Source organism: Camelina sativa, chromosome 16, assembly GCF_030686135.1.
Source record: "Camelina sativa cultivar CO46 ecotype springtype chromosome 16, ASM3068613v1".
NCBI classification, from domain to species: Eukaryota; Viridiplantae; Streptophyta; class Magnoliopsida; order Brassicales; family Brassicaceae; genus Camelina; species Camelina sativa.
The window spans coordinates 24,729,230-24,752,840 of NC_141895.1; the positions used below are offsets into that span (position 1 = coordinate 24,729,230).

Here is a 23,611-nt window from a genome sequence, read left to right on the forward strand (position 1 = left end):
AATGCCAGAGTTTGAATGTCTTTATAACAATGGTTAAAACAGACGTAGTAACGAGTAGGTACAAAGATAGTAGAAACGATCATATATTAAAAAAACTGTCTCAGATGATAGATAACAGACGAATTGACTTTTATACCGCTTATAATGAAGAAGAGTATAATGATAACTCAAAACACCAGAATCAAGCTCTCAAGCTCTCAAGTTTATGAGTTTTGACCCATGGAACCATTATTACAAATAGCTTAATAGGTGTAGCCTTTTACAAACATCCCCTCCTTGGCGTCCTCGGACTCGCCTTCTCCTGTGTATTTCCCGAGCTGAGCCGACGAATTGGCTTTGGCTCTGGCCAAGAGAGTGTCCTGAGCTGCCTTCACGTTCTCTTCTCTGCCTCCCCATGTCTTCAAGCAAGTGTTCTGCAAGGCACGTGCGTAGGAGAAGGACACATGCCATGGGTTTGGTGCCTGGTTCATGGCATTTAAGTTCAAGGTAGCCTCCAATTCAGACTGTCCACCAGACAAGAACTGCATACAATAGGTAACATCAAATCCCTGTTTCAATTGTAAAGCATAGTGTTTCTTCAGCTGCAAAAAAAATGACAGTAAAAGAGAAAACTTGCCATAATTCCAGGGACAGCAGGAGGGATTCTGTTGCGAAGAAGCTTGAGAGTGTAGGAAGCAACCTGCTCGGGAGTAGCTCTGTCTTTGGCCTCAGCTCCTGGCGTAACCATGCTCGGCTTCAGGAGAATACCTTCGAACATGACGTTGTTCTGAGCCAGGTAGAAGAAAACCTCAGCCCAGACCTTCTCTGCAACATCATATGTCCTGTCAATGTTGTGTTCTCCGTCCAACATAATCTCTGGCTCCACAATTGGCACCAGACCGCTGTCCTGCAGAACACAAACTCAAAACGCATAAGTATATTCAATACAGTGTTAATGTACATGAAAAAGACCGGTGCGATTAGAGTTATATATAGTACCTGAGAAATAGCAGCGTAACGGGCAAGTCCCCAAGCTGCTTCTTTAACAGCCAAAGCAGAGGGTCCATTTGGAATGCTCACAACAGTACGCCTAATCATACATGAGGAGAGTTCAATCAAAACACCATTTGCACATTCAAGATCAGTGATAACTAATTCAGTCCATTGATTCTGCAATGAGAGTATATATGAACGTACCATTTGGCGAAACGAGCACCTTGTTGGTAGTAAGCAGCGGTGCGAGAGGCTAACCCGTCGAGTCCTTGGCACCAGGACTCGTCGTTAGACCCAGTAAGTGGCACCAAACCCTGTTTATAATATATACAAACTCATTATCCACTTTCATAAGTAACAACACTCATAGTCATAGATTACTTTAAAACTGAACCCAACCTGAACCGAATCTCAAACCGGACTAAAGATTTCTCAAATCGAAGAATAGACCAAACCAAAACAAACTAAAGTATAACCCGGTTAAGATATATCAGACAGACCTAAAAGCTATCGATGGCATAAACCTAGCTAGGTTTTACTAGTACAACAATACAATACATACCTTGTCAACTTTGATGCCAGGGACGATGTTCTGCTCGACGAGAACATCAACCATTTTCTTGCCGTCGGTGGTGGATTGGTAGAGAGTCTCCTCGAAGAGGATAGCACCGGAGATGTACTGTCCCAGTCCAGGAGCCGACACAAGCAACGTCCTGTAAGCTTGACGGTTAGCCTCCGTGTTCTCTAGCCCAATCGAGGCCAAACGTTTCCCGCAAGTCGCGTTTGACTCGTCCATCGCCAAAATCCCGCGTCCCGGAGACGCGATTGTTTTCTGCACACCATATATATATTTTTTTAATATTTAAATCATCAACAAATGAAGTTATAAAATGATTTGTTTTTATTTTGGATTAATTAAGAATAATTACAGCAGTTTTGATGAGCTCGTCGGCGTAAGAAGAAGCGGCACGAACGGTGAGAGAGGAAGGTGTGACGTTGCTACGGATAGCTGAGACGGAGGAAGGTTGACGGAGGAGGATACTCTGTCCCTTCACCCAATCAGATTTGACCGGTGAGGCTTTGAGCATAGTCGCAGTGCTTGTCGCCATTGTTGTTGCTTTGCTACTACTATCTTCTTCTATAGAGAGAGCTTAGATTACAAAAAAAACAAACGCTCTTAACACACACACAACACACTAGTACAGCAATCGTGCGTTTCAGTGGTTTTAATATATAGAGAGACTGAAGAGACATAAACAAAAGATTGGATAATTGAGGTTCTCGTGAGCCGGCTGACGAGGATTTGCCACGTGGACGATAATATCTTTGAATGACCAAAAAATTAACAAAAAAAAAAAAAAACAAGACTTATACATATGATAAAAAGCTTATCAGACTACGTGTTTATAAAATTAAACCAAGCAGAAGCTAAATCTAAAATTTCCCAAAATTTTAGATTTATTGGCTTCTTTGTAATAATTTTTGACAAATTCATTGGTGACTATATATATGATTGAATTTGTATTAAGAATGTATGAACATTGATTTCTTGACATAAATATTTCCATGTATCGTTGCTTAATTGAGGCTGAGGTCCACATGTTTCACTAGAGAAATCGACAAATTTCTAACAAAACTCACAACTAGAGAAGAGAACCATAAAATAACCGTAAATTTACTACAATGGGAGATGGATGAGTTTGAGTTTGTGAGGTGTTGATGAGTTCGCAGTGGTTTTTAAGGCTGAGGTTATGTTTTGGAGATTATCATCAGAGATATATTGTCAAGTCTCATCAACGATCCATGGACTGCCAAATCAGCTCCCGTCCCTAATTATCGTGCCACGTGGAAAAGAAACGTAGCAGGTTTACTTGTTTGGGCTTCTTAAACATTGGGCCTTGAACAGATACTAAAAGGCCCATTCGTTCTTTTAAACAAAGCCCATAGTATATTTCACGTCGGAAGTGAAATATGTACACTACTACATTACAAACAGTTGCTTGCAAATTGCGTATAGTTTCTACTTTCTAGGTCTAGGATTACAAAGTAGGGTCAAGGGTGACTCGATGCAATTGCATAATAAGATTTTCTTGTCCTCTGTCTCCAACATGAAAACAACACTTGGACGACTTGTTTTACAGTCACACATTGCCTTATCAATTTCCCCACTTTATTTTGGTCCTCTTCTTTGTTTTTGGACCGTCAAATTTTGGTTTACATTGAGACAGAGGAGAGGACCGAATATATAAAAATCAATAATTGTGGTTTGATCTCAATTTGGTTAACCGGTTTGCTGTACCAATCATTAGACTGAATGCTTCCAAAAAAAAAAATGATGAGAGACTTGAGGAGAGTTGTGTTGTTTTCTATCTGTTTTATTTATCAAACGCCCGGAAGCTTTTCAAAGCCGCAATTTTTATTTGTTTGCCTTTGATTTTGAGCATCAAGAAACGATGCAAATCCAATGCAAAACCTTATCTTTCACAGTTTCTTCGATTTCCTCATGTAACCCAAAGCTACCATTCCGATCTTCAATAATCAGTTTAAGGTCATGGAAGCCTCCACTCCCGAGTTTCAGGAGGAGCTCCTCTGTTTCCGGAGCAAAGTCCTTGGAGTTTAACAGATTTATAAGAAACTGTGCAAGTCCCAATCAGGAGCTTGTTGTTGATGGAGAAAGCGGAAATGGGTCGATTACGGAGGAAGAAGTGACTGAGCTTCAAGGAGATGGAAATGGTTCGATTTATCCTGTTGAAGTGGAAGTAGAAGCAGTGAAGGTAGATGACTTGGCTAATCAGAGCATTTGGGGACAGATGAAAGAGATCGTCATGTTTACCGGACCTGCAGCCGGACTGTGGCTATGTGGGCCGTTGATGAGTCTCATTGATACGGCGGTGATTGGTCAAGGAAGCTCACTCGAGCTCGCTGCTTTAGGTAATGACTATACAATACCCACCATAGACTCTGAGTTTGCTTGACTGGATTTCATAAAATGTTGGTTCCTCAACTTTAACTGGAAAAAAGTGGTGAAGTTTGAAATGAGTCTCTTTGCTCTTTGTTATATATTCTGATAAACATTGTTTTATCAATTTTAACCACACAAAAAGAACAATTCTTTTAGCCTTTTTTCTTCAGATTTTGCTTGTCTCTGTCTAATTAGTGAGGACTGAGGAGTTTTACTCTCTTTTCATCATCTGTGTGTAACCTTGAAATCTTAAGTGGGCCTGTATGTGTTTATCTCTTGTGATGTGCTGGAAAAGCACTAACCTTTCTTTAATGACGTGTTTGAATGGTGCTTAATTTTGTGTTTGTTGAACTTACCAAAAGTTGCTGCTTTAGCTTTCTCTTGTTTTCTGTCTGATTAGTTTAAGACTATTGAGGGGAAAATAGGATCTTTAGGTTCCATAAAGCAAGGTAACTCTCTTGTTTGATTGTCAATTTGGAAACAAAGATGAATGTAAGTTTCAGATTTCAGTCATGGCTTTGATTTCTCAAAACTTTTGATTTATATTAAACCTTGAATGTAATTACTCAAACTGGGAACATCCGATTGTTCTTCCCTTTGTTATGTTCCACGCTGGGGTTACTGGTTCAAGTAGCAGTAATTCCAGTTTCACTATGGATGTAACAGGTCCTGCAACCGTAATCTGTGATTATTTGTGTTATACGTTCATGTTCCTCTCGGTTGCTACTTCAAATCTTGTTGCCACCTCTCTTGCTCGGCGGGTCAGTTTATCGTTCTTGAACTATGAATTTGGCCTATAATATTAATACCTTATTGTCATTATTCATAAGCAAAATCAAGTATTTCCAAGTGCACTTTATTAGCAAATCCTAATAGAATAGTGCTTATGTAGGATAAAGATGAAGTACAACATCAGATATCGATCTTGCTTTTCATCGGGTTGGCTTGTGGAGTCACAATGATGTTGTTTACAAGACTGTTTGGTACCCGGGCATTAACTGGTAACAAGTGATATTTATATTTGACCAGTAGCAAGTTTGTGACTAGTAGTAAATCAACAGACTGTTGACTGTTTAGTCTTCTTTCAGCTTTTACAGGGGTAAAGAATGCTGATATTGTCCCGGCGGCCAATACATATGTTCAGGTTAATACTCTATCTTGGTAAACCCTTTTGTGTTGTGAATTTTCAGATTGTAATGTCTTGTGAGCTTTGGTGAGTGCGTTGACTGTATGCGTACAGACAAAAAGTATGGTTGTTCCATGTGAATCTGTCTGAAGATGCACATGTTAGACTAAGTTCGATCCATGCTAATAGCCTTGAATTTTGTTAATTCTTTGCGAAAAATTTAGTTTACATTACTTCCTCTTTCTTATATTGTTTTGAAGATATTAATTTTCCATTTTCAGATTCGTGGTTTAGCATGGCCAGCTGTTCTCATTGGATGGGTTGCTCAAAGTGCAAGGTTCCTATATACCCTATTTGCGTTTTTACATACCGCTAGGAATGTGTTTCACTGATACTCTGGTGTGACATTCTTTTTTTGTTTTTGTCTTAGTCTTGGTATGAAAGACTCATGGGGACCTCTAAAGGCATTGGCAGTTGCTAGTGTAATAAACGGTGTTGGTGATGTGGTCTTATGCACCTTTCTAGGATACGGTATAGCAGGTGCAGCTTGGGCAACTATGGTGTCACAAGTAAGCTGAAATCTGTTAGATTCCAATGGGAAAGTTCTGATTTTGGAACTGAAATATTCTTGTCTGGTCATATCATATCAGCTAGTTAACACTTAACACTATAGTCTTAATGCGATATGTTTTAGGTTGTTGCAGCTTATATGATGATGGACGCATTAAACAAGAAAGGATACAGTGCTTTCTCATTCTCTGTTCCTTCTCCAAGTGAACTTTTGACGATCTTTGGGCTCGCTGCCCCAGTCTTTATAACTATGATGTCAAAGGTTCTACTTCTCTTATCTCTATAGGGACACTCATTTGCCACAGGATCTCCTCTTTCTTATCTGTGATTTTTGTTTTGTCCCCTTAGGTTTTGTTTTATACGCTCCTTGTGTACTTTGCTACATCAATGGGTACAAGCGTCATAGCTGCTCATCAGGTGATATGTCCGTTTATATCTCACCTCAACGATATTTCATGATTTGAGTTTTCTCCATACTAATGTCTTTGGCTCTTTTGGTCTCTAGGTTATGCTTCAGACATATTCCATGAGTACGGTTTGGGGGGAGCCACTCTCTCAAACTGCACAGTCCTTCATGCCTGAGTTATTATTCGGAGTCAATCGCAATTTGCCTAAGGTAGGTGAAAAATTCGAGAGTCAAAACCATTGTCAGCTTTTACTATTGCCTGAAGCAACTCTGATTTTACTGTTGTTGTCTCTATGTAGGCTAGAATGCTTCTGAAGTCCCTTGTTATTATTGGCGCTACGCTAGGAATAGTAGTCGGAACCGTTGGCACAGCAGTTCCATGGCTGTTCCCTGACATCTTCACACATGACAAGGTTGTCACAGTCGAGGTATTTCGTTTCCCTTTTCTTTAGAAATTGTCTCATATGTTCTCCCAGTCACACATTTTCAAGAATGACAAGTTTCAAAGACATTTTTTCATTCGGTATTGTGACAGATGCACAAGGTCATAATACCATATTTCCTTGCTTTATCCATCACAGCGAGTACTCACAGTCTCGAAGGCACCTTATTGGTAAATAAATAATACTTTTTGTGTCTCAGAATATCCTTGTAAAAGATATATACACCTGCAACACTGATCCAAAAGAACTAAAATTGTTGTCTATAAAATGAAGGCGGGAAGAGATCTTAGATATATCAGCTTGTCAATGACTGGATGCTTTGTGGTTGCTGGGCTTCTACTTATGGTACTCAAATCCTCAATCTCCATCACTCTCCTGAATTCCAAAAATAGGTTTACGTAACTCTCTCCTCGTCGCATTGTTTACAATATATAGCTCCTGAGCAACGGAGGATTTGGCTTGAGAGGATGCTGGTACGCGCTTGTGGGATTCCAATGGGTATAAATTGCTACACCTTTACTAAGCCACTTTAACCCAAACTTCACATATCTTTTGCTCGTCTTATATCTAACATGAATGTTATTTCAGGCTCGGTTTTCTTTATCTCTTTTCCGCCTTCTATCGCGGGACGGTGTACTTTACTCGGAAGATACAGGCCAAAATGCTGAGAAAGTGAAAGCTGCGTAGCTCAGTAAGTCACCGTATACACCACAAGAAAAAGTCTAAGGAATAGAGAAGAGCTTCATTCAGTTGTAGATCAATGGAAAACAGAGTCTTTAATTGTATTCTTGGAAGAACAGGAAAATATATATTTTTATTGAAATGGAAAAGTGTTGGCATAAAAAGGCCTTGCCTTGGAGTCCTGAGATTCGTATGTAGCTAAAATATTCAATCTGGTGCAACTCTTCTACCTCTTCGTTTTCTCCTCCTCAGCTTTCAATTTGGTGGGACTAGGACGATACAATATAACAGTACGCGCAATTTGCCCGACTATTATTGAACCAGTGGCTTCCTCCAAATGCAGAAGTATGTCCTCTAGCTCTCCAGGGCATGTTCTGTGTATTTTCACCTATTCATGGAATCAGTCAAGCTTAAGTCAAGTCACCACAGTGAGTTGAGACTTGAGTTTGAAATTGGACTTCAATCCAATTCATTTGATCAAAAACAGTTAACTCTTCCAACGGAAACTACAGTTAAACTACCCAATCCGAATCCTGGTATATTACATAGTACTATAGTAGTAACAATAAAGTTTATACCTTTAAGAGCTCGTTCTTCTCCAGCGTCTCCAAGAAGGAGAGGCCGACTGAATCCGTAACGCCGGACTTGCCTACGAGTTGAGACTTGAGTTTGTCACCCAAACTGTGCGCGTAAGAAGCAAGCTTTTTCTTCTCCTTCGCCGACAATTTCAAAGACGAGATCTCGGGCATCATCTCTTGAGATATTATAGAGCTTCTTCCACTTTCTTTTATGGAAACCATTGTACTCCTTGACTCTGACCCATCTTCTTCTTCATCATCGTTATTCTCGATAAAAGAGGCTACAGACACGTTGTCTTCATCTTTTTCTGATTCTACAACTGAAGAGAATGATTTAGGTACGAGGAGAGTAGAGAAGGAGTGAGAGTGTGAGATATAAGGACGTGGAAGAGGTAAAGAAGAGGAGGAGATCGACGGGAAGCAACCCTTGTCATGGTGATTGGATTTACAAGTTAATACAGACAAAGGAAAGGGTCTAAGGAACAGACAAAGAGGAGATGTTGGTTTAGGATGTCGGAGAAGATGGTGGATCAAGTTAGTCAAAGTCGATGATTTTAGAGTCGCCATTGCAGCCGTCTATGGTCTCCTCCTCTTCTGGTCTGTGAGTTTTATGGGGTTTATAATATCCTTTTGATTAATCTATGTTCTGTTAAAAATGAACAAAATGGGTGTTTGGTCTAGTGGTATGATTCTCGCTTCGGGTGCGAGAGGTCCCGAGTTCGATTCTCGGAACACCCCTTACATTAAATTTTGTCAAAAACATTGAAGTTGACAAAATTGCATGAGAATTTGTATGTTCGATAACAAGACACTACAATACACTTATTTGGTATATATGCCGAACAGCCGAAGAATACTAACAAGAAAATGTGTTCTATTCACAAACTCTTTGTTCACATGCTCTGGTCTTCAAAATGTGTTCTGTTTTACAGATTACTGTTCTGTTTTGCGCCCTTCAATGCAAGAAGAGAAGCTCCATAAGACGCTTCCGTGTGGACAGCTTTTTTCACAGGCAAACCTAGAACTCGCTGCCTTATTCTTATCCACTTGTCGTTCTTGGCTCCACCTCCTGCTGTGAAAACTTCCTCGGCTTCCGTTGCTCCCAACTCTTTCAACAACTTGTAGCCTTTCCCCTGATATTGTTAACATCCGACACCATAGTGAGACACTATTACTGAATCATCATCGGTAAACCAAACTTGCTTGATCGTTATGGCTAACCAAAAACTATATAAAGCCTGAAAATATGCTCAGATGTGGAGTTCGAAATAAAAAACAATATTGCAGTAGTTTCACAACCATTTTGTTCCGAATGTTGCCATGAGTCATGTGGAACTCAGTAGCAACCACATAGAGATGGTTGTTAGTACCTCAATACGTGCGATTGATTCAAATATACCATGCAAATATTCAACGTTGCTTTCTGGGCGTGGAAGTAATCTGCAATATGTAAAGACATGTTTTGTAAGTAGATCTATACTAATGCTTTGAGGGAAGATTAGTAGAAACCTTCCTTGTTACATATACGGAAGCACTTTGTGAGAGCATTAGAAAGGACAAACCTTGGAGCCAAGTTAGGATCAGCTATGGGAAATCTTTCACCACTGCTTTGAAGAGGATAGTAATCTAGAGAAGATGCGACCATAGGATTAATTTCTTGGCTCAGTCTTTCTAACTGTTCGTCACTAAAGAGCTGTCTGAGAACTGCTCCACCAGTGTTGGAAGCTCCTCCGACCAACCATTTGTCATCCAGGCGGTGGCTGTAGACTCCATACCTCGCATCATCAACTCTTTTGGTGCTGAGAAGTTTGATGGCTAAGGTTGAACCCAATGAAGTTACCTTTGGCAAAGAATTAGAACAAAAGAATCATTTCGTAATACAAAGATCAATATGTGGCGCACAGAAAGGTCAAGAGTATAGCTGAGAGATAAACAATATTCAAAGAGTATTGCAGAGTTCTCACTGCTTTCCCAGGTTCAGTCGCACGTGCTGCAAGAAATGCAGCTATACTATCAGTTGTACCGGTGCAGACAATGCAATCATCCGGAAATCCTGATCAAGCCAAAAAGAAGATTGAAACAAATCCTGATCAAATCCTTGGTTTCTTTTCACTGGTTTTTTTTTGTTAGATGTAAGAAATTTTTACCGAATTGTCTTCTGAGGCTTTCTTTCAGAAGGCCTGTTGATGTTCCAGGAGCTTGCACCATAGGTAATAACTGAGAATAAGGCTGACTTAGCAACCATGATGGATATGATTCACTCTCGGGGTCATAGCCCACCTGCACTCAAATCCAAGATAGGACAACACTTTTGTGAGTTACATTTTCTTCTACAATTTCTTGCTTAAATGCAGAAAATACTTGACGATGTCACCTTCAAGGCGTTATTGTAATCTGACACTCCGAGTCTGCCATGAAGTAACCATAACAACCAATCTGCCTGATGCAGCAATACAGCTGATTCTCTGTTCGGCACCTCAGTGTTCCACCATGAGACAAGTTTGCACAATGTAGAAGAACCAGAGCAGACTGTGTGGTTCTCTGGCGCTATAGACTTAACCTCTGGCAGAGCATCAGGACAGCTCTGGTTGTAGAGGAAAGGTTGACACAGAACTTCCCCATTTTCACTGCTACACATAAGTGAACAAGCAAAGGGGATATAAAACAACAGTTTAATGATTTCATTTAGCTATGGTGACTGATGATGCTTAAGGATACTAGATAAATTAGTAACAACAATGAGAATACTGAAAACCAAATCCTCTAATGTGATGAAGCACATGCCTGTTTAAGATGAAAGTTGTTGCGGAAGTTCCATCAAGCGAAATAGATGAGACGAGGGAGCGAACGGTAGCCGGAATGTCCTCTAGCAGCGAAAAAAGAGTTGCTTTCCATGAGCTTACCCAATCCATGCTTTCTTCTTTCTATCTAGATAACAAAACAAACGTCTCAGTCCATAGTTTTTTTCTTTCATAGATTAGCTCAGAACTTGTAAATAATATACGTAGAAAGATTCCCAAATCCTCATTTGGTATAAACAAGACAGCAAAATCAAAAGACTACTGAAGGTTCTAAGTAGTCGAGGATTAGAATTCTGGTAACTCTCCCACTTCTTTATATGTAGACAAAAGATCTTGGATGAGTAAAAAAATCAGATTGACCCAACCAAGAAATGATGATGACACAAGAAACCAGCAATTAGTTTGGCTTTGACAAAGAACCAATCAAGTGAACCAGTGGCAATTAGCTATAGTTTCGAAATGAGTTTACCATGAAAGGAGGATATTCTCTTTTTCCTTCAGCTTTAATCCATCCTTGCTCATCAATAACTGTAAATCGAGCTCCAGAAGTACCAAAATCCATACCCAGATAAAGTTTTTCAAAGTTGGTTCCTTTATCGCCGCTCATGTCAGCCATAACTCTGAAATCAGAGCTCCTGCCTAAATTACAATAAAAACGAGTTCTGGGTAGAGGAACACTCCTTGAACTAGAGTAACACCCTGGAGATTAAAAAATCATCACGATTCAGGATCTCCTAGATTAAATAATACCTTCCCAAACGCCGTTAAATCGAAGGATCATCATGTTTACCTGATTGTTTCGGAGATCTGAAGAGCTCAAACGAAGATATCTGAAACTGACCAAGCACCAGCATCTCTCACTCTCTCTCTCTCTCTCTCTCTCTCTCTCTCTGTGGCTCTCTTCTCCTTCTTTGTTTCTGAGGCTGTTTTTTTTTCCTTTCTTCCAAACTCTATAGATAAGGGGGGAGCTTGCAAGTTCGTCGTGACCGTTGGATTGGGATTGCTCCATTTGAAAAACAATAAACTTTTTTTCTTTCCTAATTTTGTCAGTACATTTACCATTGTAGCCTTCCGTGTTATTTAATTTACACTCCAGTAGTACTCAACCAAACGGTTGGGCTGCACGTTCTCAATGCGTGCGGTTTTCGTTTGGCATATTCAAAAATGGACCCTTGTAGGCCTACTTTAGCTTCGGCCCACGACTAATAATGATGACATCTTCTTCATTACTAGTATTATTTATTATTTAGCACCAAAATTCTCTAAACAAAAAAAAAATTAAAATGTACATGCATATGCTATTTAAAATTTATAATGCATACTTGTTATTTACATATATATTAAGAGATGATATCATATTGATAGCACTAAATTCACATAATAACAACATCACATCACATGACACGTGAGGGAGAAAAAGCATGCACGTGTGAGACAGATGTGCGGTGGAGCTCAAGAAGTGGGAGAGATATGACAACCACCTTCGAGAAGCAAAACACTCTCACTAATTTAAATTAGTATCATTAATTTAACTTGAGGACCCACATATTCAATTCAATAGATGTGTAACATAAGCATATTATATTATACAGAAGAAATGAGATATACGTGCTTGTAATAACTCCATTTTGTTGGATTATCAATTTTTTTTTTAAACGTAAATATTTTGTCTTTTGCAATTTGCAGGATTTAATAGTACACCATCTATTTAAGGATTATGTTTCCTTTCATTTAGCCATTTATTAAATTCAGTACTGAATCTATTGGACATGTTGCATTCTTGCACTTATGTAGAATCTAACATAATGTTCCATTTTGTATTAGAACTTGATGAAAAGACTATTTGAAAATAATCCCAACAAAAAATTATTAGCACTAGATTTTTTTAATCTTGGTGTTGGAAAAGATTCCTAAAATATATATACATACGGTTGAAATTTGATTGGTTTTTCACTAGAATTTCAATTTGGCTGGTTTAGGATGAACCGGAACAAAACATTGAAGAACTAAAGGGCAAAAAGGAGAAATCACTATTTTTACTGACCTATCGTTCCTCCCGCTCGTTCGGTTTCTTTAAAAATTCGAAAACCTTTTTGATTCCGGTTCGCGGTTATTTAAATCCTCAACCACGTTTCAAACCTCAAAAATTACCTTTGAGCAAGCCACGTCAGCACACAGTGTAAAAAATAGTAATTTGTTTAATCCAAAATTCAAAATCTGAAAGACCCAAAAAAGAAAAAAAAAACGCTTTCACCAAAAGAAAATATCTCTCAATCGATCTCTCAATTTCTCTCTCTCTCTCTCTTCACCACCGTCGCGTGAAGAAGACGAAACAATCGCTCTCTCCTTGTGGTCTCACTCTCCTTTTTCTCACCATCGCGTCGCTTAACCATGGAAAAGTAAAGAAAGAGAAAAGAGAGAGAAGAAGAAGAAGATGAAGACTATATTTGCTTTTTCTGACCCCAGCCATGTGAGCTTCCACTGACACATTCTCTGCGTCTTCACATTTGGTGGTTTTTTTTTGCTTGATTCTTTCTTCTTTCACCGATTCGCAAACCGAGTCACCGAGTTTAAACGAGTTAATTCCCTCACCGATTCGAAAACCGAGTCACCGAGTTTTTAAACGAGTTAATTCCCTCCTCTTTGAGTAAGTGAATGGCTTCATCGTCATCTAGAACTAGGAGTCGTTCTCCTTTCTCGCACCGTAGACCTCCGAGTCCGTACTCTTCGGCTTCGTCTACTTCTTCCTCTCATATAAACAACCGTCTATTACCTCGCTCTTCTTCTACGCCTACTTCTTCCGTTTACAATTCCGGCTCTGTGAGCGGCTCCCGATCTATGTCGATTACTCGTACTACTTCCGATTCCGGTCCAATCGGCGTCTCCGGGACTTATGGAGCCCAACCGTCTGTCTCTTACCCATCGGAAATTGGCGAGTCTGTGCAGAGTATTACCTCTGAGCGAGATAGCATCTCCGTCACCGTTAGGTTTCGTCCGATGAGGTACGGTAGATCTGGAAGCGGAATAGCAGATCTGTTGGATGCAATTTCACGATTATTTTGCTTTACAAGTTTGGGATTGATGAAATGTGAATTCATACTCTTGTCGATTTTGAAAATCTCCGGTTTGATTGCAGTGAGAGGGAATATCAAAGAGGGGATGAGATTGTTTGGTATCCTGACGCGGATAAGATGGTCAGGAATGAATATAATCCGCTCACAGCTTACGCATTTGGTATTGATCTGAATTTATTGCCGGAGATAAAATTCAAATTATTGTTCATTGATTATAGATTTTGTCGCCTAGGTTTGTTCAATGAATGTTCTTCCGTATTTGTTGATACCAGATAAAGTTTTTGGACCACAAGCAACAACTCCAGAGGTATATGATGTAGCTGCAAAACCTGTAGTCAAGGCAGCAATGGAAGGTGTTAATGGTAAGGAGTATAGCCGGGTGATCAATTAAACTAGATTTGTATTGTCATTGAGATACCTCTATGTATTGGCAATTTGACAGGAACCGTTTTTGCTTATGGTGTTACAAGCAGTGGAAAGACGCATACAATGCATGTAAGTGTTTTCGGGATACACCACTTGGTTATACTGGCTTCATACAACGTTTACTGGGTTGTGAAAGATATGAGTTATCACACAAAGATGGAGTGATTATAGTTGCTCATAAATGTTTGATTTACATGCTTGTGTTAATAAGAAGTTGAGAAGATCTTGATTAAGATTGTTGAGATATGAATTTTATAGTTGACCATTCCTTCATTTGCAATATACACAGGGTGATCAAGAATATCCTGGAATCATACCATTGGCAATAAAAGATGTGTTCAGTATCATCCAGGAAGTAAGGGATCTTCTTCTACTTATAACTTATATGGTCCTTTATTGATTTACAGTTCTTCATGCACCTATTACAGTGTCATATCTGCTAATTTCTTACATCATTTTAAATATCAGACCACCGGAAGAGAGTTCCTGCTCCGTGTTTCATATCTTGAAATATACAATGAGGTATACAAAAGTTTTCATTCATAATATAATAGCATTACTGAAACTGTAAACAAACCCTGGAGTTAAGGCTTTTAGCCTCGAATTTACTTTCTTTGAAGAATATCTCTCCTTGTGTTGGTAACATGTGTGATAACTCATCATTGTCTTTTGTTTTATATGAGTGCTTACTTTTTTACTTGTATCAGGTGATAAATGACTTACTGGATCCAACAGGACAAAATTTACGTGTTAGAGAGGATTCCCAGGTTTCCACCTTGTTCTCTTTCTCTCGCACATGAATTACGAATGTATCAGACATGAGCAGTCACTTGTTTGTCTGATTAGATTAGTTTTTCTCTGAAAAGGATGAGGATGGTGAACACATTTGATGAATTCCTCACGTTGCATCCATCCTCATTTCTTTATTTTTTTATAAATTACCTTGGTTTGATCAAGAGTGGGTATTGTTTCTAGGGAACCTATGTTGAGGGTATTAAGGAAGAAGTTGTATTATCTCCAGGCCATGCATTATCTTTCATTGCAGCTGGGGAAGGTAATTGGGAGAATTACAGCTGAAACATGTTTTCAAATATTCATAGTTGCCTCTCCTTATTACTGTTTTGATCTTCAATGGCAGAACATCGTCATGTTGGTTCAAATAATTTCAACCTGATGAGCAGTAGAAGTCACACAATATTTACACTGGTACATCCTTAATTTGGTGAACATCCAATTATTTATTCTTGATCCTCTCAATGTCCTTTAGATACTTTCGCTCTTACAAATTTCCTTGCTGTGCATTTAAAGTGTCAATTTCAACTATTGTTTGTTTGCAGATGATTGAAAGTAGTGCTCACGGAGACCAATATGATGGAGTAATTTTTTCTCAGCTAGTAAGGGCTTCTTTCTTCTTTCATTGCATAAGATCGCTCGTCTTATGGGAAGCTCTCTTAGTGTGTCTCTTTCTTGCTTAGAATTTGATTGACTTAGCTGGATCGGAGAGTTCCAAAACTGAGACAACTGGACTGAGGAGGAAAGAGGGTGCATACATCAACAAGAGTCTTCTGACTCTTGGAACTGTAGGTGTCTCTCTCTTCTGTTTGAGCTTTCTTTTAATTTGTCAGATGTTTCCTTTTCAATAATTATATGATGTAAATCAGAATTTCTATGACAGTATAATGAAAAACTGACTTAGAAGAATAACCTGGTTTGCTACCACATCCGATTTGGTGGCACTAGAGGCTCAGAAAGGATTTTCAGTTGCTTTGAAATTAGATTTTGGGCTATTGTTCAATTTATTCTTCAGTGCACTGATCTTGTAGTGCTACTGTATCTTTATTATCAATGCCTTTATTTTCTGAGAAATCTGTTCCCTTTTTGTGTTCTTATGTCAAGGATAACAGCTCTAGTCACCAAACCTTTCAAATGGATTTTTAGGATGTATTGATTATAAACTATTTCTTATGGTTTCAATATGTAGGTGATTGGAAAATTAACTGAGGGCAAGACAACTCATGTCCCATTTCGGGACTCTAAGCTAACTCGTCTTCTGCAATCTTCACTGAGTGGGCATGGGCATGTATCGGTACGACTCTTCTGTATCTGGTGAATATTTCCCATTTCACTGTAGTGGTTTCGCACTGTTGATTGTTTATTGTGATGTCTCCATTAGCATATTTAAGGCAATGTTGGTTTGTTTATATTGGCTATTTGTTATACGCTGCATGCTGATGTTAATCTAAGATTGCAATGATCAGAAGCTAATTAAGATTTTATTTCCATAAACTGGTATAGCTCATATGTACAGTTACTCCTGCGTCAAGCAGTACGGAGGAAACTCATAATACATTGAAGTTTGCCAGCAGGGCCAAGAGAATAGAAATTAATGCCTCACGCAATAAGGTGATTTCTTATGCTTCTGGTCATGAAGTACATGGCTTTTCTCTAAGGCATAACCTAAACCTCGGCTAAAATATATATTTTTATATATTTTGAAACAGATCATAGATGAGAAGTCATTGATTAAGAAATATCAGAAAGAAATCTCGACCCTCAAAGTTGAACTTGATCAGCTAAGAAGGGGTGTGCTTGTTGGTGTCAGTCACGAAGAGTTGTTGAGCCTAAAGCAACAGGTTCTAACTTCCCCGAGACCTTGTTATTTCATGAATGTTTGAGTTTATTTCTAAATGGTGAATAAATAGAACTATCACTCTATTAACAGCTACAAGAAGGTCAAGTGAAGATGCAATCAAGACTGGAAGAAGAAGAAGAAGCTAAAGCAGCTCTAATGAGTAGAATCCAAAAGCTTACAAAGCTCATACTCGTCTCTACCAAGAATTCTATCCCTGGATATTTAGGTGATACACCAGCTCACCAGCGCAGCATTTCTGCTGGTAAAGATGATGTAAGTTTGGAATTCAGATCTGATTACCACTGTGTTCCTGTAATCCTTTTTTAACTGTTGGTACCTCACTGCACAAGACATTTGATACTAGATTGACTCATTCTCTTTTCTTTTTTGCTCTTCAGAAGTTGGACTCTCTGCTCTTGGATAGTGATAATCTGGCATCTCCATCTTCGACTCTCTCTCTTGCATCAGATGCGCGGCGGTCTTCCAGCAAGTTTAAGGATGAAAACTCTCCGGTTGGTTCTGGTGCAGAATTAACTCAAGTGAGTTATGGAATTCTTAGCCTAATCTTTTTTACATCGAATTTGATTTATTTGAAGATGGTTAGAGAAATGGTTACAGAAAAGGGTGTTTAATGATTCAGTGTCGCATGTACCCACTAAACCTTTCATAACCCATGAGTATGTTTTTTCACTGCGTTCTTGACAGAAAATAACATTTGATAGTTGTGGATATTGTAGGGCATTATGACTCCGGATGAAATGGATCTCCTCGTTGAACAAGTTAAGATGCTTGCTGGTGAGATAGCCTTCAGCACAAGCACACTAAAGCGTATGGTGGATCAGTCCATAAATGATCCTGAAAACTCGAAGACCCAAGTAAAGATTCTTATTTATCTTTCTAGATTTTTATATACCTAATTTCAAGTTTTAACTCTGAAAATCAGAAAATGCATCTCCAGACCATCTGCTAAACTTAATTAGCATTCCACTTTAAGCCATTCATTTACCTTTAAGCATATTTATGGAACACATTATATTCTGGCGTGCAGATCCAGAATCTAGAAAGAGAGATTCAAGAAAAGCAAAGACAAATGAAATCCTTGGAACAGCGAATAACTGAGAGTGGTGAAGCTTCAATTGCTAATGCATCATCGATTGAAATGCAACAGGTAATTTAATCTATCATCTTATTATCATGATCCTTTACCCTGTTAATGTCTTCAGTTGTGCACACAAAGTGGATCAGCTAAAGGTATTTCAATTATTTTGTTGTTTTCAGAAAGTTGTGAGATTGATGACACAATGCAATGAGAAGAGCTTTGAGCTGGAGGTAAAACGTTTCTCTAGAATAATTGCTTTCTCTATAACGAAAATGGAAGATTTCTTAAAGTCAATACATATCTAATTGTGTTCTATATGGATCAGATTATATCAGCAGATAATCGTATTCTCCAAGAACAACTACAGAAAAAGGTCACTTCTAAGTCACAGACTCCTTTTCTCTTTTTCATTCTTCACATCAATTTTTTTTTTGGCTATTATCTCATTACTCATCCTTACTAAAAAATACACATGCTCTAACAACTGCAGTGTACTGAGAACAATGAATTACACGAAAAGGTGCATCTTCTAGAGCAACGATTATCGAGTCAAAAGTCCACACTGTCTTGTTCTGATGCTGTGACTGAAGAGTATGTAGACGAGCTGAAAAAGAAAGTACAGTCTCAGGTAATTTATCAAAATCTCAAGCCTTTTTGTCAAATTTGCAATCACGCATCATTCTCACAACTATGCCTGATAAGTATCTGCTCTGGTTGCAAGGAGATTGTGAAAAACACACAACAATATACAGTATATGTTTACCGAACCTTTGATTATATTTACATGAGTGTTGATGTTTTTATACTTCAGGAGATTGAGAACGAAAAGTTGAAGTTAGAGAGTGCGCTGAGTGTGGAGGAGAAGAGTGGATTACGAGTGCAAAATCAAAAATTGGCGGAAGAAGCTTCATACGCAAAGGAATTGGCCTCTGCAGCTGCTATTGAGCTGAAGAATCTAGCTGATGAAGTTACAAAGCTCTCGCTTCAAAACGCAAAGCTAGAAAAAGAATTAGTAGCTGCAAGAGACTTAGCAGCTGCAGCTCAGAAACGTAACAATAACTCCATGAACAGCGTAGCGAACCGCAATGGAACAAGGCCAGGGAGAAAGGCAAGGATCTCAGACTCATGGAACCTCAACCAAGAAAATCTCACAATGGAATTGCACGCAAGGAAAGAGCGAGAAGCAGTACTAGAGGCTACGTTAGCTGAGAAACAATACATAGAAGAAGAGTATAAGAAAAAAGCGGAAGAGGCAAAGAGAAGAGAAGAGGCCCTCGAAAACGATTTAGCCAACATGTGGGTACTTGTTGCCAAGTTGAAGAAAGCCAGTAGTGGAGCCTTGTCTATACCAAATAGGGACGAAATCGAGCCTGCAAAGGAAGATGAAGCGACAGGATTTGATAATAAGAGTAAACACAGTGCGATTTTGAAAGAAATACAAGTTGTGAATGGACATGAAGAAGTAATAGTTGCTAAGGCTGAAGAGACGCCAAAGGAGGAACCCCTTGTTGCTCGTCTTAAGGTAAATCTTTTTCAAATTTGCCTTTTCTTTTCTTTCAGCATTCTTAGCTGTCACCCAGTCTAGCTATAGGCAAACCTACATTCTGATCACCTGTTCGTTCCTTATCCTTTATGCTATGCCCTTCTGATCGGGTAACAGATATTAAGACCTTCAAAACACCCAAAGAAAATATGGTTCAACATATGTAAATTGCTTTGCCTGATCCAATATATTCAAATATCATGTCCTAAATATCTATAATACAAGTGATTTTTACTGATAAAGACAAGTTACTTGTGGGTATTGAATATGTCTTCTGGATTTTTGGGGATATGTAACTTTTGTACCCGTGTGTGATCATCTAAACTTTGTACGGGTAATGAAAACCATGAGTCATCTCGCACATTCAAACAATATAAGCTTTAACACAAAATCAAATAGTTTTTTGGTCTGCATTTAATGATTTATATAACATAATAGGCAAGAATGCAAGAGATGAAGGAGAAGGAGATGAAATCGCAGGCGGCTGCAGCAGCTAATGCTGATGCAAACTCACATATATGTAAAGTCTGTTTTGAGTCGCCGACCGCCACAATTCTCCTCCCTTGCCGTCATTTCTGCCGTAAGTCTCACTCTCACTATTCTGAGTATCCTTACATTGAGTACTAAAGTAAACCTAAAACGATCACAATATCTCTTTTTATGCAGTTTGTAAATCTTGTTCACTTGCCTGCTCTGAATGCCCAATATGCCGAACCAAGATCTCTGATCGCCTGTTCGCGTTCCCGTCTTGACCCACGACAATATAAGGTAATTCCATTATTTACCCACCATCACAAAATCTTTAAAATCCGAAATACACTAGTTCGAAAACATTAGGCAATCCGTTATTGAAAGACAGATTGTATGTGAATTTGCAGGTATCAAGAAGTATATGGAAGTCTGTTTGTTTGCTAAAATTTTCCAGAACGGCAGGCTCGGATTCTTTTATTACATGTTGGCTTTTTTTTCTTGTATGTAACGTGTTTGTTGTTATATCTTTCAAGTTTCAATTCAAAAAGGTGGTAAAGAAAGAAGAAAGATGCTAACAGAAAAAAAAAAAAAAAAAAGAAAAAAAAGAAACATATCATAATGCGTTTAAGGAAGGGTAAAGTATATATTATAGACTGACTTATATGTTGTACTTCATCTTATAGCGTATAAAAAGAATGGGTTAATCTGTTCCGATGCTTTTTTAGCTGATATACGGATGCATCAGTTAGACCATCTCTAATAATGTACTACGGATGGATGCATCAGTTAGACCATCTCTAATAATGTACTACGGATGCAGCAGTTGGGCCAAATTTGTTTTGGTATTATCGCATGGTTGAAAACGCTTTAAAATTTCATGTTTTTAGAAATAAAAATAATTTTTTCAAATAAAATAAATACAGTAAAACCCTTTTCAAAATACAAAAAAAAAAAACTAAATAAAGGGATAAAATCAAGGGAATACAGTATATACTAATGGACCGAAGAGTAATTGTTACGGCCCAATAATGGATCTAGTGAGCTAAAATGATACGACCATATAAGAGTTTTTTTGTTTTATTGTTTAGGGGCCGAACGAGGATTTGGTTACCGAGGGTTTGAACGGTCGTCAGTGTAAGTTCCCCTTCTCTGTGCCTTCTTCACTCTAATGGCGGCAATATCCTCCTCTGTTCATTGCTTATTATCTTGCAATTCTCATCATCTTCAACGCGAGCAGGTGAAATTTCTAATCTCTCTGTCCTCACTTCTTCAGCAATAGCAAAAAAACACTATCTTGTTATGACTTTATTCCTCCGTTATTTTCAAGCAGAGTGGGTCGCTTTGTAGATTGGGTGGTTCTAGGGTTTTTGTATCTTCGAGTATATGGAAGCTTTCTCTGTTCTCTGGAGTCGATTCGAAGCGAAGGTGATTATGTCTTGGTCTACGATTTCTTAATTTTGTAATTCGTGTAACTTGGAAAAAATAAATTTAAGTCCCTTTGAAGGTATGGTTCTGTGTAATGTAATTAGAGATATGAGATAATGATTGCATCTTTTTTGGGTCTAATAAAAACAGGAGAACTTTGATCTGTGCAGTCAAGGGAGATCCAGAAGAAGCGTTTAAGAAGACTGTCGAAATCGATAGGATGATTGATGCTCTTAGAGATGCAAACCCTAGAGAAGTTAGTCTGCTACTATAGTTCCTTTAGCTTGAGTCCTTTGACTCTGTTTTGTTATCTTTTCTTGAGTAATTGGGTTTTTTTTTTTTTTGGTCTGTTGTTGCTGCCATATGCATTGAACAGGTTGAGAAGCTTGTTCTTGAAAATATCCTTGCTTTTGATGAGGGTTTTTGGATAAGACTTGCAGCTAGGTCAGATACATGCAAATCAGATGATGACAAGGTACCTGTATCCATTGTTTATGTTAATGATAGAACATTACTTTCGAGCTCTGATTTCGGGGGATGGTTTGGTTCTTGCAGAAGGACTATGAGGAGTTAGCTACAACTGTGATGACTATAGTTGACTGCGTTGTGAATAAGACTCGGGTTTCTCTTCTTTTTGTTGTTCCATGTCTCTTCTTCTTCAATGTTTCGTTTACAAGATAGATAATTGAGAGCTCATTATATCCATGTAGGAAAAGATAGAAACGTCTACTGATATTCTGAAAGGGATTCTAAGACCTGCTATAGATGGAGTGGAAGAGATATCATGGCCTCCTAGAGACCCTGAAGCCATCAATCTAATGGAAAAGGTATATATAGATTATAGTTCCTCTTCACTTTCCTTTGAATAAGACATCTACACTTTTGTTATGTATACAACCTGCTGCCACGGATATCCAAAAGTGATGTGACCCGGGTTCCATCAAAAAGGGTTTTGGATTTCTTGATGTGATGTAGTCATATGGATGGTTACTCATGTCAATGTGTTAACAGGAAATAATACAAAGGGAAAAGGAAGGGCAATTAGATGAAGGATTTCTTTCAGAAGTTAGTGCTCAACTCCGGCAGGTAAGTTCAACAATTTGTTTTGTTTCACTTGTAAGATCGTTGCAAATTTCATTCATAGATAATTGACATTTATGTAACACGGATCTCCTAGTAAAGAAAAAAGGGTCTTTCCTCAGTGTTTAGATGTATTTTTTTGAATGTTTGAGGCTGAAGGTTGTTTTCAGGCAAAAGAAGATAGAGACAAACCAGGGCTATTAGCTATGCTGCAAAAAGTTCTTCAACTCTATTCTGCCACCATTCTCTCCAAGCGTAGCTATGCAAAGAAAGGTAATTTGCTCTATTTTGCAAAGTTACTATATGCTTCCATTTTCTACAAAGAAAATCTCATCATAGTCTTATTCAGATAAACTTACCAATTAGAGCTTCTGGTTGTTGTCACTTGTCACAGGGAACGAAGTTGTAAAAGCCGAGCATTTTCTCGAAACCCTGATAAAAGGTCTCTTCTGCAACCTATTTTATTTTCCATGCACTAGACCCCAGCGAGACTTCACATTGGTTTATATTATATGTGTGTGTTTCAGCTCCTGAGGAACAATGGAACAAGCTTTTCGTAGACGGGTTAACAATCGGAAAAGGAGATATCACACCTGATGAGCTATCTGCTGTTATCAAGAAACGAATCGAGCGCACACTGATTCGAACTGTAAGTAACGGGAAACTCTCTAAAACAAAGCAACATTACAAACTAAACACCTTGAAACATTCGTTTACTTTTCCCCTCCTCTCTTGTCTGCGTTGCCTTTTGCTCACCATGAAACATTTGTTTGCAGTTTGCACTATTTATCTCTTCAAAGTAAATGTGAGGCTATCCGGGTTCGGTTTAACCGAAACGGTTTTCCGAAATTGATCATCCTAACCGATGGAATTATATGTTGATTATACCAGGAAGGAGGTTCATACCAGCAGCGGATCTTGACTGAGTATCTCAAAGGAATCGAGTCGAGGGCAGATGAAATTACAAAATTACTGCAGGGTTAATTACGTAAATCTATGTATTTATACATATCCAATTTTATTTTCATAACTCGAGTTAACGACATTTGTTATATTTTTTCCTCTCACAAAATAATTTTGATTTTGCATTTCAAATGTTAATCTGATTTAAAAATAAGAAGCTCTAGTATAGTCAATTTTTTTTACAGATTTTAATGATCTTTATCTAATAAGTCACAAGTAAATTCACAAGAAACTGCAACCTTCTCCTTTTGACATCTGTATTTTGCTGATATGTCTCCCAAATTTTAACTCTATTGATTTTCTCTAACTTAATTCATTTTACAGAAAAAAAAAATTAACTTCTTCTACGAAACTGCTCC

General features: G+C 38.3%; 6 protein-coding genes and 1 non-coding gene across 22 annotated transcripts; 4 read left to right on the forward strand and 3 right to left on the reverse strand.

Moving 5' to 3' along the window:
* Positions 1 to 67: 67 nt before the first annotated feature.
* Positions 68 to 2,192, reverse strand: LOC104751788 (fructose-bisphosphate aldolase 1, chloroplastic-like). The gene is made up of 6 exons (XM_010473812.2): positions 1,902 to 2,192; positions 1,535 to 1,804; positions 1,177 to 1,286; positions 979 to 1,069; positions 617 to 886; positions 68 to 521 (listed from the first exon to the last, which is right to left on the reverse strand). The coding sequence occupies exons 1-6, from the start codon at positions 2,079 to 2,081 to the stop codon at positions 243 to 245; spliced, it is 1,200 nt and encodes a 399-aa protein (XP_010472114.1). The 5' UTR covers positions 2,082 to 2,192; the 3' UTR covers positions 68 to 242.
* Positions 2,193 to 3,048: 856 nt separating this feature from the next.
* On the forward strand, positions 3,049 to 7,324 carry LOC104751789 (protein DETOXIFICATION 46, chloroplastic). The gene is made up of 14 exons (XM_010473813.3): positions 3,049 to 3,903; positions 4,601 to 4,695; positions 4,827 to 4,935; positions 5,023 to 5,078; positions 5,342 to 5,397; positions 5,491 to 5,629; positions 5,755 to 5,892; positions 5,979 to 6,047; positions 6,136 to 6,246; positions 6,336 to 6,464; positions 6,572 to 6,649; positions 6,753 to 6,824; positions 6,915 to 6,977; positions 7,068 to 7,324. Exons 1-14 carry the CDS (start codon positions 3,426 to 3,428, stop codon positions 7,164 to 7,166), a joined length of 1,692 nt encoding a protein of 563 aa, XP_010472115.1. The 5' UTR covers positions 3,049 to 3,425; the 3' UTR covers positions 7,167 to 7,324.
* Positions 7,201 to 8,398, reverse strand: LOC104751790 (uncharacterized). The gene is made up of 2 exons (XM_010473814.3): positions 7,739 to 8,398; positions 7,201 to 7,548 (listed from the first exon to the last, which is right to left on the reverse strand). Exons 1-2 carry the CDS (start codon positions 8,303 to 8,305, stop codon positions 7,387 to 7,389), a joined length of 729 nt encoding a protein of 242 aa, XP_010472116.1. The 5' UTR covers positions 8,306 to 8,398; the 3' UTR covers positions 7,201 to 7,386.
* A 6-nt stretch (positions 8,399 to 8,404) lies between these two features.
* Positions 8,405 to 8,476, forward strand: TRNAP-CGG (transfer RNA proline (anticodon CGG)). Its single transcript has one exon. It is a non-coding gene; the product is annotated as a tRNA-Pro (tRNA).
* Positions 8,477 to 8,486: 10 nt separating this feature from the next.
* LOC104751792 (D-ribulose kinase) lies at positions 8,487 to 11,636 on the reverse strand. 4 transcript variants are annotated; one of them, XM_010473816.3, is made up of 9 exons: positions 11,330 to 11,636; positions 11,009 to 11,238; positions 10,523 to 10,662; positions 10,113 to 10,365; positions 9,886 to 10,018; positions 9,703 to 9,791; positions 9,301 to 9,578; positions 9,109 to 9,178; positions 8,487 to 8,871 (listed from the first exon to the last, which is right to left on the reverse strand). In XM_010473816.3, the coding sequence occupies exons 1-9, from the start codon at positions 11,391 to 11,393 to the stop codon at positions 8,665 to 8,667; spliced, it is 1,464 nt and encodes a 487-aa protein (XP_010472118.1). In that variant the 5' UTR covers positions 11,394 to 11,636; the 3' UTR covers positions 8,487 to 8,664. The 4 variants fall into 4 exon arrangements, with proteins under 4 accessions (XP_010472118.1, XP_087348484.1, XP_010472117.1 ...); XM_087492358.1 differs by having other exon boundaries at positions 10,523 to 10,666; positions 11,330 to 11,592; XM_010473815.3 differs by having other exon boundaries at positions 10,113 to 10,368; positions 11,330 to 11,541.
* A 1,052-nt stretch (positions 11,637 to 12,688) lies between these two features.
* Positions 12,689 to 20,491, forward strand: LOC104751793 (kinesin-like protein KIN-7M, chloroplastic). Of its 8 annotated transcripts, none has more exons than XM_087492359.1 (25): positions 12,689 to 13,541; positions 13,676 to 13,773; positions 13,886 to 13,975; positions 14,056 to 14,108; positions 14,329 to 14,394; positions 14,508 to 14,561; positions 14,747 to 14,806; positions 15,015 to 15,093; positions 15,178 to 15,245; positions 15,377 to 15,433; positions 15,515 to 15,619; positions 16,021 to 16,125; positions 16,335 to 16,442; positions 16,541 to 16,672; positions 16,762 to 16,944; positions 17,070 to 17,210; positions 17,409 to 17,546; positions 17,720 to 17,839; positions 17,950 to 18,000; positions 18,096 to 18,143; positions 18,261 to 18,398; positions 18,582 to 19,292; positions 19,752 to 19,881; positions 19,980 to 20,081; positions 20,192 to 20,491. In XM_087492359.1, exons 1-24 carry the CDS (start codon positions 13,195 to 13,197, stop codon positions 20,063 to 20,065), a joined length of 3,168 nt encoding a protein of 1,055 aa, XP_087348485.1. In that variant the 5' UTR covers positions 12,689 to 13,194; the 3' UTR covers positions 20,066 to 20,081; positions 20,192 to 20,491. The 8 variants fall into 8 exon arrangements, with proteins under 8 accessions (XP_087348485.1, XP_010472122.1, XP_010472123.1 ...); XM_010473820.3 differs by having other exon boundaries at positions 12,695 to 13,541; positions 19,752 to 19,893; XM_010473821.3 differs by having other exon boundaries at positions 12,752 to 13,541; positions 17,073 to 17,210; positions 19,752 to 19,893.
* Positions 20,492 to 20,860: 369 nt separating this feature from the next.
* Positions 20,861 to 23,403, forward strand: LOC104751794 (uncharacterized). Of its 6 annotated transcripts, none has more exons than XR_015584940.1 (11): positions 20,861 to 21,021; positions 21,115 to 21,209; positions 21,360 to 21,465; positions 21,586 to 21,684; positions 21,765 to 21,830; positions 21,920 to 22,036; positions 22,221 to 22,295; positions 22,449 to 22,562; positions 22,684 to 22,731; positions 22,817 to 22,938; positions 23,066 to 23,403. XR_015584940.1 is itself a non-coding variant. In XM_010473824.3 (11 exons), the coding sequence occupies exons 1-11, from the start codon at positions 20,953 to 20,955 to the stop codon at positions 23,090 to 23,092; spliced, it is 927 nt and encodes a 308-aa protein (XP_010472126.1). In that variant the 5' UTR covers positions 20,861 to 20,952; the 3' UTR covers positions 23,093 to 23,403. The 6 variants fall into 6 exon arrangements, 4 of the variants coding, with proteins under 4 accessions (XP_010472126.1, XP_010472124.1, XP_087348491.1 ...); XR_015584939.1 differs by having other exon boundaries at positions 23,181 to 23,403; XM_010473824.3 differs by having other exon boundaries at positions 22,460 to 22,562.
* Positions 23,404 to 23,611: the final 208 nt, after the last annotated feature.

Bases quoted from the DNA above. Each gene is read 5' to 3' on its own strand.
- LOC104751789 (XM_010473813.3), top strand. From the start codon at position 3,426: ATGCAAATCCAATGCAAAACCTTATCTTTCACAGTTTCTTCGATTTCC. The intron at 6,650-6,752 runs GTAAATAAATAA...TATAAAATGAAG, and splicing joins GTCTCGAAGGCACCTTATTG to GCGGGAAGAGATCTTAGATA. The intron at 6,825-6,914 runs GTACTCAAATCC...TACAATATATAG, and splicing joins TTGCTGGGCTTCTACTTATG to CTCCTGAGCAACGGAGGATT.
- LOC104751792 (XM_010473815.3), bottom strand. From the start codon at position 11,393: ATGCTGGTGCTTGGTCAGTTTCAGATATCTTCGTTTGAGCTCTTCAGA. The intron at 10,369-10,522 runs GCATGTGCTTCA...ACTTATGTGTAG, and splicing joins ACAACTTTCATCTTAAACAG to CAGTGAAAATGGGGAAGTTC. The intron at 9,792-9,885 runs GTAAAAATTTCT...TGGCTTGATCAG, and splicing joins AAGCCTCAGAAGACAATTCG to GATTTCCGGATGATTGCATT.
- LOC104751790 (XM_010473814.3), bottom strand. From the start codon at position 8,305: ATGGCGACTCTAAAATCATCGACTTTGACTAACTTGATCCACCATCTT. The intron at 7,549-7,738 runs GTATAAACTTTA...TTCCATGAATAG, and splicing joins AGAAGAACGAGCTCTTAAAG to GTGAAAATACACAGAACATG.
- LOC104751793 (XM_010473820.3), top strand. From the start codon at position 13,195: ATGGCTTCATCGTCATCTAGAACTAGGAGTCGTTCTCCTTTCTCGCAC. The intron at 13,542-13,675 runs GTACGGTAGATC...GTTTGATTGCAG, and splicing joins GTTAGGTTTCGTCCGATGAG to TGAGAGGGAATATCAAAGAG. The intron at 19,293-19,751 runs GTAAATCTTTTT...ATAACATAATAG, and splicing joins CCCTTGTTGCTCGTCTTAAG to GCAAGAATGCAAGAGATGAA.
- LOC104751788 (XM_010473812.2), bottom strand. From the start codon at position 2,081: ATGGCGACAAGCACTGCGACTATGCTCAAAGCCTCACCGGTCAAATCT. The intron at 1,805-1,901 runs GTAATTATTCTT...TATGGTGTGCAG, and splicing joins ACGAGCTCATCAAAACTGCT to AAAACAATCGCGTCTCCGGG. The intron at 1,070-1,176 runs GTACGTTCATAT...ATGTATGATTAG, and splicing joins GGTGCTCGTTTCGCCAAATG to GCGTACTGTTGTGAGCATTC.
- LOC104751794 (XM_010473822.3), top strand. From the start codon at position 20,953: ATGGCGGCAATATCCTCCTCTGTTCATTGCTTATTATCTTGCAATTCT. The intron at 21,022-21,114 runs GTGAAATTTCTA...ATTTTCAAGCAG, and splicing joins ATCATCTTCAACGCGAGCAG to AGTGGGTCGCTTTGTAGATT. The intron at 22,563-22,683 runs GTAATTTGCTCT...CACTTGTCACAG, and splicing joins GCGTAGCTATGCAAAGAAAG to GGAACGAAGTTGTAAAAGCC.